Consider the following 14,216-nt stretch of genomic DNA (forward strand, 5'->3'; position numbering starts at 1 on the left):
ACGAGGGGCGCCCTTTGAAAATGGGAATGGATAGCCTACTTGAACAAGCGAAATGTAAGTATGTGAATTGTGAATATTGAAAAAAGCATGAGAGCAAAATCCTCCAAAACAATTCAAAGCTCAGTCAACCACTTAAAACTCCTTTATTCATAGGCTACTTTTGGCTAATGGCCAGGATAAAAAGACACACCTACTGTATGCGATGCTGCTAAACCAGCCTTGATGAACGGGAGGGTAGGCTATGCTTGGTTTTTAATCAAATCGAAATGGGGAGGAAACCAATTTTTTTATGTTCATAAATACGAGATTCACAGGCAAAAAAGGCACATCTTTCCTTCCATGGACACTGTGCATCATGGCTAGATAGGCTGCGCTTCCAGTCTCAAAATCCATTCCATTATGAACTACTTCCGTTAAGACGTGCTTTTTGTGGGTCTTAAAACTTCCCATCAGTACTGCAGCAAATTGTCACTTTTGCACTTGTTTTTAAGTACACGCCTCAATTATTGCCACCCCTCCCACCTCAGCGCAAGTGAGCTGATGTTAGACAGGTAAATCGCGGAACCTGGCTTTAGGGCTGGAAAATGCCAGTGCGCCAGTTTTTACATGACAAAATTGCAAACACCCTGCGTTTGAAACATAAGCCTCCTTAGCGCCAACCGATAAAATAGAGCCTTCAGTCTTTTAACTCTGTCCAGTGCTTTCTTGTCTCTTCTCTCTGTTTATGTCAAGTGTTTTCTGAACTGTCTTTTCACAGCTCTGTATGACCGCTCTGTCTTCTCTCTCACCTGCATTCTCTCCCCTCTCTACCCAGCGTTCTCTGACCTGCCTGGGCTCGGTGCTAATCTTGAAGCCCATCCCAGAGCTGCTGGATGCCCCTCTTCGGGAGACCTCCATCACAGCCCCCCGAGACCCCCATGATCCCAGCAGCACCTCCATGAGCAGCGGCTCTTCCTCTGAGTACGACGAGGCCGACGCCTGGGACTTCTTCCACCACTGCACCACAGCCGACGAGGATGAAGACGAGGAGGAGGAAGAATTTGAGCCCCTCATGGAGAGAGCCAGGATCCCTGAGCCCTTTGCCAAACTGAAATTGGAGGAAGAGGAGGAGGAGGGGACCATGGAGGAGGAGGATGAGGAGGAGGAGGAGGAGATGGGAGGACAGAGGAGCGTGCTGGAGAGGAGCCTAAGCAGGCAGTCTATAGGGTCGTCGGACGCCTCACAGCAGCCGACCCCCCAGAGGGAGAGGAGGGTCAGCCGAGAAAGCAGCCCGTCCCTATACCTCTCCGAGGGGGATGATGGCTCCGCGTCTGGGAGTGAAGGAGGCCGCATCGCCAGGAGCAGCCTGATCCGCAGCACTTTCTACAACAGCTCCACGCAGCTCTCGCCCATGTCCGCTCGCCACATGACTCTCAGGGACAAGTTCCAGGCCAAGAAGCAGGAGAGGGGCCGCAAGCCGCTCCGCAGAAGCCTCTCTAGCCGCCTCAACGAGCCTCTCATTGAGTATGTGGAGGACGAAGGCGAGACCAATCACGGGCAAAGGCGAGGGTCTTTGCAGTCGTCCATGCTCAAGTCCTGCTCCTTTGACAGCGGGGTCAGCCTCTCGCACAATGCACCACCACAGAGGAGGAGCAGGTCGTTGGACGAGTACTCCCGACGCTCACCAGGATCCGCCAAACGCAGAGAAGAGGAGAGTGCTTTGAATCTTAAGGAGGATTTCACTGACGAGGAGGAAGAGGAGAAGAGCTTTGACGTTCCCCCTCTCCAAGTGAGAGGTAGAAGAGGTTCAGTGGCAGTGGCTCCCAAACAGCTTACGGCCAGGCTTCAGAAACTGTGTGCAAAATCGCCCCATGCTGGTCCAGAGAAGAGCCTCAGGCCAGAGGAGGAGGCGGGGAACCTGGCTGGCTCTCAGTACTCCCTGGCTGAGTCCCTCATCCTGGAGCATGGCTCTGAGGGCTCCAGCAGGCTGAGCTCTTGTGAGGAGCTGCCCCATGGCTGCCCTGCAGCCACACAAAGAGGGAGAGCAGGGGATGAGTATGATGACCAGGAGGAGCCCCTGATCACAACATCCCCCTGCTCCCTGCTCCAGGGGTCTGAGGCTGTGGAAGCTGATAAGGAGCCACAGCGCCGGAGTGGCCAACTTCAGATCCCACCGAGAAGGACAACCCACCCCAACCAGAACTCAACGGACAGAAATAATGGTAAGGTAGAGAAGACGGTCCGGCCGGTGAAACCCAGCCCCAGCCTGTCCTTTAAGGCCCCAGAGAGACCCTCGAGGGCCAGCGACACAGAGGCACGTCTCCAGAGGCACGCGTCCACCCCGGCCCTTCAGGCCAAACCGCCTATGGGGAAGTCTCCCAGGATGTCACCAAAGGTTGGGTTCATGAATCTGTTACGTAGGCAGTCCTGGGCGGGGCATTCCTACTCACAACTGGAGGGCATGGAGCAGGGACCCACACTAGGGGAATTGGAGCCCAAAACCCCCACCATGTCACTCAGGAAAAAGATGAGGGCATCAGCCTCTAGCCTCACCAAGCTGTTCACTAAATCGTCCAGCAAGGAGGACTTAACGAAGGGAGGTGAGCTACCATGCACTTTTAGTTTCGTACACTTTTTCCGAATAGGATCACTCTCATGTAGTGGAAACAATCCGAATTTCCACCCTTTATGTTTCTTGGTGTGATGCAGGGCCGATTGTAAAGGGTTCATCTCCTGCTCCACCTGAGCAAAAGGCGAGCGCTGGCTTGGAGAGTGCTAAAAAGAAGTCCAAATTATTTTCATTTAAAATACCTAAAATACCTGCATTCAAGAAGAACAAAGGTGAAGTATATTTGGACTCAATTTGCAATCTCCTCAGCAGGAGAGAGGCTTTGCGTGTCTCTGCAAGTCTAATGTTTATCTTTCTGTTTTCTCTCCAGAGATGCCCATCCACCTGACCAGGCCTGATGTGCACCAGTTGGAGGCAGGTGGATTTCTGCTGGTATGGAGACCAGTGCAGTCCAGCGACCCAGTGGTTTACTGTGTTCAGTACAGCACAGACGGTACGAAAAACACTGCTTGCAGATCACACAGATTTGCATATTGATTTTCCACAGAAATGTGTATGTCACAGGAGGCTGGTGAGGGGACGATGGCTCATAATAATGGCTGGAATGGAGTAAATGGAATGGTATCAAGCACATGGAAACTGTGTCTGATGTGTATGATATCATTCCTTTCGTGCCGTCCCAGCCATTACCATCCGCCCGTCCACCCCAATTCAGTGCCGTGAGCCGCCGTACCACCAGCCGCCTGTGGTGTATGTGCAGTGAAGTGAAGCGACACTAAATTGAACAAGTTTAACACTGTCTACCGGATGTTGACGATGATGATGATGATGATGATGCACCTGTTGCACATGAAATATTAGAATTATGAAACATTCCCATACCCTCTACTTCAACAGGTCGGGAGTGGAAGCTACTGTGCGAGGAGGTGACAGACAGTTGCTATGTAGTGAAGGACTTACTCAGAGGAGCAGGATACATATTCAGGGTGGGCTGCATCACCAAGAAGGGGGCAGGACCTTTCAGTGACCCTTCACCACCTGTTGTTATGGCAACCCATCCTAAAGGCAAGAAAATTCTATATACTCCTTGTTTCATTTTAGAGTTTATTGATGAGAGTTTGTTTTTGTGCTTTACCTCCCTTTCTGAGTCAGTGGCCAGAAATAATAGTTATCCTTTAATCTACAGAGACCCACATTCCCCTCATCCAGACCGAGTACCCAGGATCAAAGGGCAGTGGATCAAGAGGTCAACTTAGCCACAAGACCTACAGCTTCCTCGCAGAGATCAACAGGTACTGAACGGTCAACACTGGGTTAGGAAAGTTGCAGTTTTTTCTACACGACGCGAATGTGTACTCATTGAGCGTTTCTTTACTACACATCTGTCCTTCATGCCTGTAAAGTAGGCCTGCACAGATGTGTGTGCAATCTCTCTCACCGTCTCTCTCTCCGCGTTGTCCATGTCAGGGGTCGTTTCAGCGTGGTGACCCAGTGTCAGGACAGCCAGAGCCAGCAGCTGTTTGCTGCCAAGATCACCCCCTACAGGCCAGAAAAGAGAGCTCTGGTGCTCAGGGAGTACCAGCTGCTTAAGAAGCTCAACCACCCCCACCTGGTGCAGCTGCACACGGCCTACATTACCCCCCACTACCTGGTGCTCATCCAGGAGCTGTGTGCTGGCAGAGAGCTGCTCTACAACCTGACTGAGAGGTCAGAAAGACACCGCTACCTGCTTTACATTACAACATTACTTAGTAGTGTTTGGGGGGGGGCGTGTTAGTTTGGTAGTGTTGCCTGGCTAATGGGTTTTGCAATTTCCGGAGTGTGGATGCAAAATGTGTTATTTACTGTACTTGGTAAAGATGCAGAAGATGGGCTTTAGATATACCATGTTCCCCCTCCCTCCCTCCTTTTTCCCCCAAACAGAGATCTTTATGCTGAACTCCATGTGGCAGAGCTGCTGGCCCAGATCCTGAGTGCTGTGGACTACCTGCACAGCCGCCGCGTCGTTCACCTGGACCTCAAGTCGGACAACATGCTGGTGACGGACCGCAACGTGCTGAAGATCGTAGACCTGGGCTCTGCTCAGTCCTTCACACCCGGACAGACACTCAACATAGAGGACATTCCGGGACAAGAGAAAGGTACATCAAGAGAATGACTGGAAAGGATGAGCGGGGAGGATGGGTGGATAGGGATGATAGGCTGAACCAAAGCTTGCCTAACTTCATCACTCAACTTTGCTCTTGAAGAACAGTTACATCCATCTTCCCATTTCACACAGAGACTCCATCGTGTGCCTCTCCACAGACAACGGGCAGAAACAAAATGGCAGATGGTGGTACGCTAACCCAATGTTAACTGTTATGCCTTTCCTAACCCTTACCCTAACCTCACTGAAACAATGCCAAACCTTAACCTAATTCTTTTTCCTAAACCTAACCTTAACCTTAATTAATTTCGACCTCTATGTTCTGCCGCTGGAATATAAACGTTCTTCCTTGAAAGATTTATTTCAATTTACTGGCACGTACTAATGGAAACAATGGAATGTAAAACTCTTATGAAGAATGCCCTCTCTATCTGTCATGTTTTATCAGTTTACATTGTCCTTCCTAAAGCTCCAGAAATCCTCGACGGACAAGGAGTCGGACCTGAGACCGACATCTGGGCTATTGGAGTTTTGGCTTTTATAATGTAAGTAAGAAGGGTTGTTCCACGAAATGAGTGCCTTTTGTGTCCCTTTTAATATTTTAAGTAGAAATTGTGCACAAATATTGTATTTCAAAAGCCAGTTACATTAAATGAAGTGCCATTTAATATAGACCACATGGACGATTCAATATATCTGACTTGCCAAAATTGAGCATTTTGACATATCCCTCTGTGCTCCCTCTGTGACTTCAAGGAATATATTAACCTATTTAACCTGAACATGTTTTCACCATCATTGTAAAGCCCTAATTATTATGTTGTTTTGACAAAGTCATTTCTGGCGACTATTATTTATTTAATCTGACCCTGTTACGTGAACTGAACTCAAATTTTAATATGGTGAAACCTTTCCTTTTTAAATAGTCAAACCCCAGTGTAAATGCAGGTGAGCTGGTTCTACTCATTTTGGCCATTTTCTGGTGGAAAACTGAGCGGGTCGAGCACAATACTTTAACCCTGTTACCCACAGATAGACAGGCTAAAAATGTTTTAATAATGTCATTTTCTTTTGTGAAACTTTTTTTTGTGAAACATTCAATTGCCCCTCCCTGTTGCACACATATTAACTTATTTTAATATCAACACTGTTACTTTACTTGGCTCTTTATAGGCACTTACTAGAGTGATTTTTTTGGGAGATGTGAAGACATGTTTTTTAAGTTGAACATATGCTCTTTATGACAGAATGTTAAAATTAGGTGAAACACGTTTTTTTGTTTTCACCAAGTTACACTGCTGAAAATGCACCCAATTGGTGGAATGACCCAGAAAGATACACGAGGATTTAATTATTTTTGCAATAATTACACATCTCTCTAATGTTTAGAGTACTGATTGCACTGGATGTGTAAGTTGTATCCTATATATCAGGAGTGTCAAACTCATTTTGCCCCGCAGGCCACATTGGGTCTTCACAGTGGTCCAGAGGGCCACACTTAAAATGTGTTATATTTCCTTGCTGTCAAAATGTAAAAAAAATTGTCTCATATCCATTGCTTTTGGAATTTTCGATGCTCCCTTACTATCTAGCATTCGTTTCGATGACTGTTAGCAAGCTGGACAGCGTGAAGAGACTGTAAATGTAGATCCATTATCATTTTTACACAGTTCCAATTTGGTTTTAGTCATTTCAATGTCAATTAAGACCGTTTTTCAAAGAAAAACTGAAACCCCCTGCAGGCCGGATTGAATGGGCTCGCGGGACTGGATCCGTATGTTTGACACCCCGCTATACAGCCATACTGCCATGTATTCTTCTGTTTCTCCTCTGATATGTCTATGTGAGGGGACTGCGAGGGGACACACACACACACTAACACATTATTTTTGTTGTTGTGTTGTTTGGTTCTACACACTCTAACACATACATTATTTTTGTTGTTGTGTTGTTTGTATTAGTATTATTATTATATATTTTGTATATCGGATATTTTGTGTATCGTTGGATTTTAAATTTGTGTGACTGGCCTCATCTATCAGTGTTTAGTTACTTGTCATGTTTTGTGTTTTTTTGTGGACCCCAGGAATAGTAGCTGATGCTTCTGCAAAAGCTAATGGGGATCCAAATAAACAAAGATGTCCTCGCTTTCACCACCTAGGTTGAGTGCAGATAGCCCGTTCCATTCAGACCTCAACTGGGAGAGGGACAGAAACATCCGGAAGGGGAAGATCCAGTTTGGCCGCTGCTACCCTGGCTTGTCAGAGGGAGCAATTAACTTCATAAAGAACACACTGAGCATCAAGGCCTGGTGAGTCGATTGACAACATCTGACCAGGACCTATACAGTACCTATTGCCTATTTGAGATAGCCAAGCACACCCAAAGTTGTTTCATTGAGGGGTAATTGATAGTGTTAACAAACCATTTCAGAATGTTCCTGATGTGTTTCATCTGATGCATTTCTTCAGGGAGAGACCCTCGGCGGCTGAGTGCCTCCAGAACCCGTGGGTACGGGGCGAGCGGGCCCCCTCCAAACACACGGACTCCATCTTGTGTTTCTCCACTGACAAGCTGCAGGCTTTCCTCAAGGAGGGAGAGGTGAAACGAGACCAGGTCCGCACCAAGCTGCAAGGCCCGTTCTTCCAATAATTACACTTCTCTCTAATGTTTAGAGTAGGGCTGTAAGGACTTACACATTAACTGGCGCTGGGTGATGTCTCTTCATAGCCCAGATCCTGATCACAAATATGTGATGTCTTGCAAATGTTGACCTAAAATGGAGAACGGTCAAATGTGTGCGTATCAATGGCTGCCTGGAGTTTTGTTAAAAGTTTGCCTGAATGACTTGGACTTTGGCTTTGGTTGAATTACAGCGCCATGATATCAGGGAAATGTTTAGTTAAATGTTTTATGCAAATACTGTTGCATGAGTTTGAAAACATGATGATATTGATGTGTAAAATGCATCATCCCTTTGAGTTTGGAGCATTGGACACTAAACACATTTTACATTTACATTTTAGTCATTTAGCAGAGGCTCTTATCCAGAGCAACTTACAGTTAGACGTTTGTAATAACAAAGGCTGTTGCATCTAGCCATTCAGAAAATGTTTGTGGTTTTTTGTGAATCTTAACAATATGTTTTGTGGTTCATTAGCCAAAGGGAAAGATCAGAGGAGGATTCATGTGCCCAAAGCATAGCAAGGGCCCCTACCAGTATACAGCTTTGTCTCACAAAGGGAGGAACATTGAAATATTTATATATAAATATAGATAGATATTTACACTATTGCAATGTTTTCAACTCTTATTGTTATGTATAAATGCAGAAATAGATTATATCAATGGAGAATAAGATCATGAGTAAATTAAGCATATTTTTGATGATCCTTTATTTGATTTCATGGAGTATACCTTGTGACAGGTGATGGATGTACTGAAAGGCTAATTAAACAGTATGTTAGTGGTAAGTTTAATCTACTTTTTATTCATCTAGCTCAGTTGCATACAAAAACATACACACCAAGACACACGTTTTCTTTTCTGCTGATGGAAGGCTACAGCAAGTAACCTGAGAGTTAAACTGACCACCTCAGGACTGACCTGTGACCTCTGAAAGCTGTGTGTTGAGTGCTTGGGTCCTTACCCAGCCGCCAGTTACATGTTCATCCACAAATACACTCAACCCTACCTTTTATGTAACATTATTCAGACTTTATCATTGATTAAAACCAAGAGAGAAAATTAGACAACAGGATACAGAATGCTTTCTTACTATTGGACCAAAAACAGTTTAGATTAAAGACAGTGTTGTGTTTACCTCTAAGGTATTCCACTAATATGACATTTCACAGCTAAGACAGTTTTATGTTTTACTACTTCTCAACGTTGTTTGTCCATGATATGGATGGTCATCACACATGCTAAGTCAGGGGCATGGTAAGTATAATGTCGAACCTTGACAATGAAGGTTTAGTGGAAGGTCTAGTGGCTTTGGCAGTAGTTTCTATTTGTCTACATAAAGTAGATGTTTACTAGCATCTACTGTATACTCGACACGTACTGTTAAAGTCAGAAGTTTACATACCTCAGCCAAATACATATAAACTCAGTTTTTCATAATTCCTGACATTTAATCCTAGTAAAAATTAGGATCAGCACTTTATTTTAAGAATGTGAAATGTCAGTATAATAGTAGAGAGAAGGATTTATTTGAGCTTTTATTTCTTTCATCACATTCCCAGTGGGTCAGAAGATTACATTCACTCAGTTAGTATTTGCTAGCATTGCCTTTAAATTGTTTAACTTGGGTCAAATGTTTCGGTTAGCCTTCCACAATCTTCCCAAAATAAGTTGACAGAGCTGGTGTAACTGAGTCAGCTTCGTAGGCCTCCTTGCTTGCACACGATTTTTCAGTTCTGCCCACAAATTGTCTATAGGATTGAGGTCAGGGCTTTGTGATGGCCACGCCAAAACCTTGATTTTGTTGTCCTTAAGCCATTTTGCCACAACTTTGTAAGTATGCTTGGGGTCATTGTCCATTTGGAAGACCCATTTGCGACCAAGCTTTAACTTCCTGACTGATGTCTTGAAATGTTGCTTCAATATATCCACATAATTTCCCTTCTCGTGATGCCATCTATTTTGTGAAATCCACCAGTCCCTCCTGCAGCAAAGCACCCCCACAACATGATGCTGCCATCCCCGTTCTTCACGGTTGGGATGGTGTTCTTCGGCTTGCAAGCCTCCCCCTTTTTCCTCCAAACATAATGATGGTCATTATGGCAAACAGCTCTATTTTTGTTTCATCAGACCAGAGGACATTTCTCCAAAAAGTATGATCTTTGTCCCCATGTGCAGTTGCAAACCATAGTGTGGTTTTTTATGGCGGTTTTGGAGCAGTGGCTTCTTCCTTGCTGAGCGGCCTTTCAGGTTATGTCGATATAGGACTTGTTTTTCTGTGGATATCGATACTTTTCTACCTGTTTCCTCCAGCATCTTCCCAAGGTCCTTTGCTGTTGTTCTGGGATTGATTTGCACTTTTCGCACCAAAGTACGTTCATCTCTAGGAGACAGAACACGTCTCCTTCCTGAGCGGTATGACGGCTGTGTGGTGCCATGGTGTTTATACTTGCGTACAATTGTTTGTACAGATGAACGTGGTACCTTCAGGCATTTGGAAATTGCTCCCAAGGATGAACCAGACTTGTGGAGGTCTACAATTGTTTTCTGAGGTCTTGGCTGATTTCTTTTGATTTTCCCATTATGTCAAGCAAATAGACACTGAGTTTGACGGTAGGCCTTGAAATACATCCACAGGTACACCTCCAATTGACTTAAATGATGTCAATTAGCCTATCAGAAGCTTCTAAAGCCATGACATTATTTTCTGTAATTTTCCACGCTGTTTAAATGCACAGTCAACTTAGTGGATGTAAACTTCTGACCCACTGGAATTGTGATACACTGAGTTATAAGTGAAATAATCTGCCGGTAAACAATTGTTGGAAGAATTACTTGTCATGCACAAAGTAGATGTCCTAACCGACTTGCCAAAACTATAGTTTGTTAACAAGAAATTTGTGGAGTGGTTGAAAAACAAGTTTTAATGACTCCAACCTAAGTGTATGTAAACTTCCGACTTCAACTGGTCCTATCAAATGCTCCATTCCCTTACCCATTTCTCATGATCTATTGACTCTAAGAATGTAAGACAATCTTCTTGAGTCCTAGGCAGGTGTAAACAAAATTGTTTTCCAATCGTTTCGTTCTGAACAGAACCGTTATTATAAAAATTTCAGAAGTGTAAAATAACGTTATTAACCGGTTTTCAGTTTTTTAAAATAGTTTCCTTGCTTTTAAAATAACGGTTCTGTTCTGGAACAGTATAGATCACTTTCGTTCTGATTCTGTTACTCGAACCAGTTCCAACCCCTGGTCTTAGATGCATATTGTATGTTTCTCTGCAATGCTCAGAGCAGTTCTTTATGTGGCTAAATCAGCTGATGTCAGGGGAATGGATTTTATTGTGTTTTAGTGTTGATGCAGTATCATAGATGGTGTTGTTCCTGCTGGAGTAAAAGTCTTCATATCTCCTGTAAAGTACCAGGCAAGAGGAAGACTGGGACACTGTTACTGTAGCTCCTTATGACTTGATGACCTCCTGAACTTTTGTTATTTCCTGTTGAGGAGAGGAGTAGAAGGCGCTCAAAAAACGTGAGTAGCGGTGTGACCCAAAAATGATGAGCATTAGGCCATACAAATGTAAATAAATGCTTAACTGATTACCCTCTTTACTTTTCTCCAAAATAAAATAAAAATCTGAAAACTGTAAAAATTGTACAGGAAAAATTGCAAGATTATAGCAAAAAATAATATCTTCAATCTTTCAGTAAAGAGATACACAACTTCCTCTCCGATTATGGCTGAACTATGCCTCTTTTAGCCTCACCAAGAGGTTAGCCTCACCAAGAGGCTTGATTGGGTCGGTAAGTGTTGGGCTAAGGTCCCTATAGTAGAAGAAGGCACACTTGCTTTTTCCATTCGATTTTTGCCTCAATTTTCAAAAAATATCATCTGTGAAACATTTATTAAAATCTGTATGGCTTTAAGAAGGAAAAGGCACAACTCTCACACACAATTGTCATCTTGGGTAACACTGTACCATAATTTAAGATGCCTCTCTAAATATGTAACTACACAGCAATAACTGTAGAAAAAAACATTGTAGTTACATATGAAGTGTTATGTAATAACATAGTAAGAGTTTATCAGTATAGGTTATTACACAACTGGAACACAGACTGTCATTTACCTGTTGAAGGTAAATCCACATATGTTGTGTAATTACTCGTGTTCTATTTTATGCTATTACACATTTCTTTGTTCCAGTATGTAACTCATATGTTTTGTAGTTACACTTTTGGAAGTCACCTGTGTATTACCATGTTATGAACTCCAATCCAAAACGGGTAACATTGCTACATGTAAACTACAAAGGGCCAGTAAAACCAAATCACCAGGTAGTCTCGCGGGTCGACATGGTCTTGATATGTGGATCTTAGTAGACTATGACCTGGTAACAACACTTGTAACAAGGCATACCCTGCTATTAACTAAAGATTGTTTTCAGTAAACATTTTATTGCCATGCTACATAGACCAGGTATATTGAATCAAATGCAGTGGCGAACCGTGACTATTGGACCTTCAGTGGGGTGGGGGGGGTCTTCCAAAACCTCAAACTCAAATATCAAGAAAAATAACAGTAACATCATCACTTAGGCCCCAGTTAGGAGCGTGTAAATGGAACGTTATTCACTTTTTATGCAGCTTTTCTTCTCTATGAATATTCTGGCCTTGAATTTAAGCATGAGAAATGCTTGCTATTCACCCACTATTGGTTTGAGGTGGAGCTCAAATAACATCCTGGTCTCAAGGCATTTCATACTATTCTGCAGAGATGTGGACTCGAGTCACATGACTTGGACTCGAGTCAGACTCGAGTCACAAATATGATGACTTGCAACTTAACTTTGACACCAATGTCTCGTGACTTGACTTGGACTTGAGCCTTATGACTCGATCTGACTTGATACCCTCCCCAAGCCCAAATATTAAAAATGATGCTATTTAAAAAAGTGTGCAGCGCATCAACTCTTCATTTAACGGATTACAGTTTGAATCGAACAGCAGCCAATCAAATTGTGCCAGCTGAGAAAAAGTTGTGCGTGGCAATGCAGAGGAACGGAGCCCTTGGAAAGAAGATACCCCAAATTATTATTTTCAGATATAAAGAGGACGCTGTATCAACAAAAAACAGATTGCAACTTGCAAAACATTTGGGAAGAAAATGACAGACGGAGGCGCAACAATTTCCAACTTTGTTCGACATTTGAAGCTGCACAAAGTCGTGGCTAATATAGCCGACAGCTGTATATTTTATTACTTTACTAGTGTTTTATGTAGGCTAACGTAACGTTAAATCAATGAGCCTCCACACAGTCAGTCAGTGAGGGAACATGTTCATTGCACCCAAAATTGAGCTACAACTGGCTAGGCAGTTTGTAGCCTAAATCCTGCCTGATGTTACTGCTGAGTGTGTGTGTGTAAGGTTGGCCGATTGTGTACAAGCCTACATCGCCCGATTGCGCCCCATAGCGATCCTCGATCACTATTGGGGGGGGTGAGTCTTTCTCATGGCTACCCATGTATTTCCATGGAAATATAACGCTTATTTGGAAAGTAATAAATATATAGATATTTTTAAAAGCATTCATGAGTTGCGTAAATGTAATATACTGACTATTACTCTTGTTAAAAATATGAAATGGTAATACATTTGGTGAACAGCACATTAGGACTCGAAACTCAAAGTTTAGGACTTGAGACTTGACTTGGTACTTGACAGTCTTGACTTGACACTTGACTCGGACTTGCCTGTCTTGACTTGGGACTTGAGTGCAAAGACTTGAGACTTACTTGTGACTTGTAAAACAATGACTTGGTCCCACCTCTGCTATTTTGTATGTAAATCTGAGACGACAATCCATTTAGTATGATATGTTACATACTGTAAGACAGATGGTTACTTAAGGCAAAAACGCGTATAACGCGAACATCTAGCAACCCAAAGGTTTCAAATTTGAATCTCGTCACGGACAACTTTAGCATTTTAGCAATTTTTCAACGGCTTACTATTTTTTAGCTACTTTGCAACTACTTAGCATCTTAGCTAACCCTTACCTTAAACCTTTAGCTAACCCTTTACCTGACCCTAACCTTAACCCTTTAACCTAACTCCTAAACTTAGCCCAAACCTTAACCCTAACCCCTAGCCTAGCTAACGTTAGCAAGTAATATGTAACATATCATATGAAATGGGTGATGGACATCCACAAATTAATACATACCATACAAAACGTAACATGTCATACTAAATGGAGTGTCTCAGATTTACATACAGAATAATAGGAAATGCTCTGAGACCAGGTTGCAAATAAATGAAGGCGTGGCAGTTGTGTGTCTACAGATACGCCATATTCTGACCTTGACTTAATTCACTCATAATTCCACCAGCTTTACACGCGAGGAAACCAGGAATAAGGTCGAGTGAACCTGCTGGTTCCAAGATACAAATAACAGCCTTCTCCATGCACTGTAATTTATACATTGATAAGAGCTATTGATAAAAGTTAGGTAAATTAGTCATCCGTTTGGAGAAGGGGATTGTAAACACACATAGCAATTTTTTTGATGATTTTTCACTATGATGCCTGGAGATGAATGTGAAACCAGCCATATGGAAGTAAACTGAAAATCATAACATGGCATGTACTGCAGCTCCGTTATTCAGAATTATAATTGAGTGCCCTCATAATTTACATGAATTAAATTTGGAGACCCAAGCTATGTATAGGCTTCTGTAGGGCTGAACCTGGCGGGTTGATGACTACGCTTTAGAATGTTTTGATTATATGCCCAGGCTTTTCTCCGTTTTATTTTAAAATGTGTATCA

The 14,216-nt window shown here is 43.2% G+C and overlaps 2 protein-coding genes across 8 annotated transcripts in view; one reads left to right on the plus strand and one right to left on the minus strand.

Annotated features, from left to right (window-relative positions):
- The window catches only part of LOC115157998 (obscurin), a 95,505-nt gene extending 87,332 nt beyond the window's left edge, over window positions 1-8,173 (plus strand). For 5 of the 6 annotated variants that reach the window (XM_029706424.1, XM_029706428.1, XM_029706427.1 and 2 more), the window contains 11 exons: window positions 815-2,579; window positions 2,689-2,820; window positions 2,919-3,041; window positions 3,446-3,613; window positions 3,735-3,840; window positions 4,016-4,255; window positions 4,472-4,689; window positions 4,830-4,886; window positions 5,167-5,242; window positions 6,859-7,008; window positions 7,169-8,173. In XM_029706424.1, coding sequence (XP_029562284.1) covers window positions 815-2,579; window positions 2,689-2,820; window positions 2,919-3,041; window positions 3,446-3,613; window positions 3,735-3,840; window positions 4,016-4,255; window positions 4,472-4,689; window positions 4,830-4,886; window positions 5,167-5,242; window positions 6,859-7,008; window positions 7,169-7,349 — 3,216 coding nt within the window. In that variant the 3' untranslated portion in view covers window positions 7,350-8,173. The remainder of the gene's footprint in view (window positions 1-814; window positions 2,580-2,688; window positions 2,821-2,918; window positions 3,042-3,445; window positions 3,614-3,734; window positions 3,841-4,015; window positions 4,256-4,471; window positions 4,690-4,829; window positions 4,887-5,166; window positions 5,243-6,858; window positions 7,009-7,168) is intronic. The other variant, XM_029706426.1, reaches the window with a different exon arrangement.
- A 2,162-nt stretch (window positions 8,174-10,335) lies between these two features.
- The window catches only part of LOC115158000 (guanylate kinase), a 28,671-nt gene continuing 24,790 nt past the window's right edge, over window positions 10,336-14,216 (minus strand). For both annotated transcript variants that reach the window (XM_029706434.1, XM_029706432.1), the window contains one exon: window positions 10,336-10,881. In XM_029706434.1, the coding sequence (XP_029562294.1) occupies window positions 10,846-10,881 (36 nt within the window). In that variant the 3' untranslated portion in view covers window positions 10,336-10,845. The remainder of the gene's footprint in view (window positions 10,882-14,216) is intronic.

Source organism: Salmo trutta, chromosome 22 (genome assembly GCF_901001165.1).
Source record: "Salmo trutta chromosome 22, fSalTru1.1, whole genome shotgun sequence".
NCBI lineage: Eukaryota > Metazoa > Chordata > Actinopteri > Salmoniformes > Salmonidae > Salmo > Salmo trutta.